The sequence below is a fragment of the Patiria miniata genome, unplaced genomic scaffold, assembly GCF_015706575.1.
Source record: "Patiria miniata isolate m_02_andy unplaced genomic scaffold, ASM1570657v1 HiC_scaffold_23, whole genome shotgun sequence".
Classification (NCBI taxonomy): domain Eukaryota; kingdom Metazoa; phylum Echinodermata; class Asteroidea; order Valvatida; family Asterinidae; genus Patiria; species Patiria miniata.
Window position 1 is genome coordinate 6,985,480 of NW_024037062.1, and position 6,512 is coordinate 6,991,991.

The 6,512-nt window shown below is 42.0% G+C and overlaps 1 protein-coding gene across 2 annotated transcripts in view; it reads right to left on the bottom strand.

Annotated features, from left to right (window-relative positions):
• Nucleotides 1-2,994, bottom strand: part of LOC119731274 (2-oxoglutarate dehydrogenase, mitochondrial-like) — a 75,837-nt gene extending 72,843 nt beyond the window's left edge. For both annotated transcript variants that reach the window (XM_038204405.1, XM_038204406.1), the window contains exon 1: nt 2,096-2,994. In XM_038204405.1, coding sequence (XP_038060333.1) covers nt 2,096-2,308 — 213 coding nt within the window. In that variant the 5' untranslated portion in view covers nt 2,309-2,994. The remainder of the gene's footprint in view (nt 1-2,095) is intronic.
• Between the last annotated feature and the right edge of the window lie 3,518 nt (nt 2,995-6,512).

Here is a 6,512-nt window from a genome sequence, read left to right on the forward strand (position 1 = left end):
TTAGCACTAGCTCTATGGTTATTGATGGAAAGAACATCCAGACGCCACTTCAGCGGTTGTGGAAAGTCAAGAAATTTTCTTAGTACAGTTGTATTTCCTAACAAAATTGGAAAATATTTCTCAGTCCCAGATTCATGTCTTTTCAACATTTTTTGCAATGACTGAAATTTACTGAGATGATACATGAAGAAAGAGCGGCGTCAGGTTGCAACATTCTTTCCGTTATGACACATTTCATGACAGTTGCACAGTGCGACTTACGCAAGAAAGAATGCACAGTTGTACGTGTATGCGCAGAGGACACATGTATACCGGTACATGAACGACTGCTATGGGTCAGATACTGTTCTTTACCAGGCACACAAAAGACCTACACGGTAACCCTGGGATGCAAGTCTGAACACAGACTCAAAATAGCGGGCCATTTAGAGTCTGACACCAGCCAGCATGTAGATTGTCAGATTGCAATATGACGTAGTGGGTCAACCTAATTTAAATGTCTACTGGCATAGGCCTACCAATAAAGTACCAAAGTGTGATGTTAGCTGTCATTGTTCTGGTTCACTCTGGTTCGCGCACGGATGTCTTCACACACTTTAAAGCTGTGCACGTGGAACAGAATATGCGGCACACTTCAGTACTCTATATCGTCTCTATGCTGCTTTAACTTACGCGTAACACATCGGTGTGCAGAAGTAGGCCAATCCAACTATAATAGGGGAGGCGATACAGCCAAGATGCATATTGCACGAGGCTGTTGCCTGTTGATCCTCCCCACCTGTGATAAGAGGTCAGAACTCTGGTCTACATGCGCGTAACCACAACTCCGCGTCTTCCAGAGGTGAGGTAGTGTTTGCCCAACATTCTATAGTGATTACTCCCCCCCCCCCCACCCAAAAGTACAGACAGGCTCCATGAGAAATGTTTTGCAGTTGATCAAACTCTCATTAAAATCCTCCAAAATCCTTTTTGCAAATTGGAGGATTTTGCAGGATTGAGGTTACATGGCAAAAGTGCGATGCGGATTTCGGAGTACGCACTGTGTCAAGGTCTTGGGCCGGACCTTGTGTTGTTTATGCTCAGCCATGCATAAATTTAGTCCTTGATTATACTTGAAATCCTCTGCACTGCTCCAGGATGTCAGTGCCTCTGCCTCAGCCTATTGAGAGTCATAGCCGGAGGATTTTGCAGGATTCAGGCAGTGGTCACCCCTCCATGGACCATATTCAAGAAATAATGGAGGAATTTGCAGGATTGAGACTATATGCTATTTTTCCATGAGGCCAATTGGAGGATTTTGCAGGATTGAGGCTACATCCTAGCAAAAAGGCCTAGGGAGTTAGGGTTAAAGCTTCTACATGTAAATGCTTTAACAAACCAGAACTGTGCACTGTGGGACGATTTGTACAACTCACAATCTCCATTCGTAAGCGCAAACTATCGCACCACTACGATCGTAGAAGGGTGTAGGGCCTACATGTATATGCTGGCACCCAGCAACCAGTGATAACAAATTTGCCCTGTGTGCAAAGAAGTCCTTCTAAAGGCCTGGCAAATTTTATGACGTTATCCATTGGAGTTTCATTGTGACGTTTGCCATTACCTTCAGGAACGAATTTGCTTTGCACTGAAAGTCAGGCATTAGTTAATTGTTTTACTCCGGCAGATTTAATTTTCTAGTTTTCTTTCTGATCCAAAATTATAACTCAGTAAATAATGTAAAGAGAAGTAAAGTCTGAGAACCATTCGGTTGACAACTGACGCATGCACAATGGTTGACTTCCGTAGAAAACAGTATTTCCGAACAAAATTGGAAATGTTTCTCAGTTCCAGATTCATGTCTTAATACTATTATCATAATTTTTGCAATGAATTCGGGACCTTCATTGAGATGATATGATGAAGAAAAAAGTGGCGTCAGATTGCAACATTTTTTCCAACAAATTTTCCAGCGCACAAACCTAGTGCAGATCTTCATAATATTAATAATAACAAAAAAAATACAAAAAAGTAAACTAAAAAATTGAACATGATGTAGGCATACGCCTATAAACAATCAAACCACCCATCTTGTATCCAGATCGTCCCGGCTCACCTTATGCACCGATTTGGGATCCTCCAGCCAAGATTGGTACATTTCTTCCACATAGTTTGAGCTGCTGCCGCTCAGAAAGGGCTCAGCGGCCACAGGCGAGACATAAGCCCGCCGCGCCTGGCGTCCCTGGCCGGTCAAACCCGGCCCCCCTAACGTCCTGAAACTACCTGTCCGGAGTTGACCCAACGTCAACAATGTCTTAAATCGGTGCATTCTGGCTCTCCACTCCGCTCTCTGCGGTTAGTCCTATCCGGCACGAAGCCGAAAGTTCCAAAATATTGTCTCAATAAAAGGCTAAAGTGCCTCGGTCGCTCCAGTTTCACGCTGGAACGGAACTCACTCGTCGAAACTGCCGCCGACGATCGACGCGTTCAGCCGGCGTCGATTCTGTTGTTGTCCGCGCTGGAATCACGCGGCGTGAAATTACACCAAGCGCGCTGACTCGCTGATTTCACAACACCACAATGTCAAGGAAAATGACAATGGTACCAGCACTGGCAGTTACTATGGTGAATCTTGTGTGGGGTCCATCAATTGTTTTCTCGGAATAAAAGCAGATTCAAGCGGTAAATGGGTCGGGAAATCCCGCAATTTCGCAAGTGCTGAGCAGTTGCATGTAGCCTACGCCGTGTACGTGCTATTCAATCGATGATGTGATGCAATAGCAATGCGGAAGGAAGGCCTCACATTTCCAATGCACTGGAATGTTGCAGATTGTATTTCTTGCTTGAGATAATTACACTGGTTCACTGATACTCTGTGGAAGTTCGACGATGTTGCGATCGCTGAAAGTCACTGACTTCTGACTTCTGTGATAAATTGCAATCGACTGAACGAGATTCTCGTCACTGCACTCCTCCCATTCCTTGCTCTATGCGCGCTCTATCCGTATCCTCTTGATCCGTCGTGACGGTGACCGTAAGGTCAGAGCCAAATTCTGCTAAATGCACATCAAAAATCTGTCAGCTTTATCAAAAATCTGCCAAATTCCCCAGAATTACTCCAAATACACTTTAAACACTTAAAATGACATGCAGATTGGTGGTATTGCCTTAATTAAGATTCAAATTACATAATAAACAATCTAATCACATAAAGATGTGGTGAAATTATTGGTAAATTTCGGGCAAAATGCGGATCGGGCCACGACGGTCCATTTCCCAGTAAACCTCAGCACCTACCTAGAACATGTCCCATTATGCAAGGGTTTGTTTGAAAGGATTGAAGCTTTTTTTAAACAAATGTACACTTTTTTTCAAGTTTGCTGTTTTTCTGTTAAAGCTATAGTCCATCATGATTTGCAGCCATCCGAAGAAGTAACTGGCGTATTATTGTTGAAAAACATACTTGGTTGAAAGATAGTAAGTGGACTAAACTCCCTGTGAAATTAATCTTTCTGGCAAGCTATCATTTTGAAGTAATCAACGAAAGAAGGCCTATCCAACGGTGCGTCTTAAGACGCACCTTAGGAAAATTTAAATTAGTAGTTCGTTTTGTTATTCAGCGCAGCGCGCGCAAGCATTGGCACGACGCACACGCGCGCGCGGTTGCTATAATTCGTCAGATCAGTGCACGACATTGCGTATGGCTGCAATTCAAAACAATTCAAAACATGATTCAGCAACTTTTGATTTGAAATTGAGATCCTAGAATGTTGTTTTTCTCGGAATATACAGCTGAAGCTGAGCTGAAACTTCATCAGGTTAGTTGTTTAGTATCCTTCATTAGATTTTGAATACTTTTGTTGCTTCAAACGAAAAAAATGCACAAATTACAAATGATGGACTATATCTTTAATAACCATTTTTTTGCAGAAATCTGCAAGAAATCTGCCAAAAAATCCATTCTGTCAAATTTTGTCAAACTCGGGTTTTTTTTACAAAATGCTGTCAAAGTTAGCCGAAGATCGGCTAAAACGGTCACCATACGTCGTACATCGTATACATGTCGTACGCGTAACCTCATTCTCAGATGTTAAAATGCTGTACAATGCTATTGGCTTATGCGTCACGTGGTACATATCGTCAACCTCGGTCTCATTGATAACTTAGCCGCGTCTGAATTACTTGGCTATGGCTGGACAGAACACACGGGTCTATGGAAAGTGGCTGCAGCCGCTTCCGTTGGCGCGTGTGTAAAATCTGCTAGCCGCTAGCCAGCTGCAGCCATGACACGGCAGAGTGCGAGTGCCAAGTGGGGGCGTGGCCGGCCAGAGCTGTATTTATAAATGGCTCTGCAACCGGCATGTATGTATAAGCCCGTTTTAATGAAGTGGGCGGGGCGTTTCTTTACTTCCATTAATAGACCTACACGTATGCGCAAAGGCACTGGGGGCAGAGCCTTGTGTGTGCTTTAATTGTAACCAAATGAAAATAACCAAAAACACCCTCTAAGATATCTGCAGGGGGGATCTAGCTTTGGAGGGTGGGGGTGGGGGGGGGGGGGTTGAGTGAAGCGCGGGAGGGCACGCCCCCTACCTTTTGAAATCTCTGATGCTTTCTCTCCTGCATTCTAAGGCAATTTGAGAATAAAATCAGGTATTTTAGCATCGTTTTGTACCATTTTACTATACCACGCCACTACACCCCTGTATAATACAGGGGTGAAGTGGCGTAGCCAGGAATTTTTCAGTGGCGGGGGCGCTGGGGGGCTGGAACATTTCATGGGGGGGGGGGGCGTCATGTAGATCAATGATAATTTTTTTAGAAACTCAAAATCTCAGTGGGGGGGGGGGGGCCGACTGGGGGCGACAAGGTTTCATGGGGGGCTGTTGCCCCCCCCCCCCCCCACGCCCCCCGTGGCTACGCCACTGCAGGGGTGTGAGTGACCACTGATGAAAATAGCTGAAAACAGCTGAAAAAGGTGTAAAAAAGCTGAACTTTGGAAATCTCCTATTCTTTTGTACACAGCAAGTGAGGGAAAAAAGCTGAAATCCAAAACAAAAAAAGCTGAAATCAGCTTTAAAGCTGAGATTTCACACCCCTGACTATAATATAACATGAAATCATCGGCTGGAGGAGGGGGGGGGGGTTATGCACTTGACCCTCAACACATAAGGTCAATTGTCCCTTTTCCTCATCACTGACAAAATGACTTTTTATTATCAAGGGGTAAATTTGTGCCAAAGAGATCAAAGGATGTTGGCTGTTGACTAACAACGGTGACTGCATGCTCTGTTCCGACACCCCTATGTTCCGACAACCTAGATTGTGTTACTCCCGGTTAGGGTTAGGATTAGGGTTAGGGTTGGGGTTAGGGTTAGAAATAGGAATATGTGCAGTCGGAACATAGGGGTGTCGGAACATAGAGGCGTAACCCTTACAACATGATGGTACTGCACTGGCATGGAAGGTTTTTTTGTGGAAGTGCCATGTTGTTGTTTTTTGTGGTGGGGAAACCATTTTCTAGGGGGCCTTCTTTTTTTAATGATGGTAATGGTTTACAATGTAATTAGTTTTTTTTTCAAACGAACAGTTGTTGCAAGCAGTGTGCATTTTATTTTTTAAAAATGAAACGGTTTGGCAACTTTTCCCGCCATGTTATTTGTTTTCAGTACTAACAAAATCCAGTTAGATTTACAATGAATTTCACAACATAAACAAAACATAAGTATTACAGATATAAGGCAAATACAGTCAGCTGTAGCATCTTCATTTGTTGATGTATGTATTTTTTAATTATGTATTCAAAAGTATAAAAACTGTACCATTAAAAAATAATTTCCATTACAGAAATCATCTCACCTCTGTTTACCTACATTTGCATATCAGCGCAAATGTAGGTAAACAGAGATGAGTGTTTTCTTACTAGAATGGAAAATCCCTTTGGATTTTAGGAATTCCCGGCATTACAGAAAACATCTCACCTCTGTTTACCTACATTTGCGCTTATATGCAAATGTAGGTAAACAGAGGTGAGTGTTTTCTTAATAGAATGGAAAATCCCTTTGGATTTTAGGAAATCTGCAAAATGTTCCCGTACAAAAAATATATCAGCTTCACATACAAAAATGTGTCAAATGATTAATACCGTACTGCAGAAGATAGCTTAAACTTTTTTATTACAAATTCAATAAAAATTCCTTTGTTTATTTCTGGGTTTAAACTAAACTAACTAAAGGTTAATTTCAGACAATGCTGTGTTCTGGTTACTTATTCTTAGACATTTACTTATTCAACAATATTCTTTTCAGTTGAATTTCTTAACAAATACAAATACAAATATACATGTATACATAAATATCGGTTAAAAAAGAATCAGTGAATTACATAATTTACAAAAATAAGGTGTGTTTTGTACAAGTATTTCATACTTCTTTGAAAAATTCATCATAGACCTACGTGCTCATGTGAAAGACGAGTAAATTATAACAATGAGTTGTATAGTTTGCTAAGAATTTCAAAAAGGAACCATATAG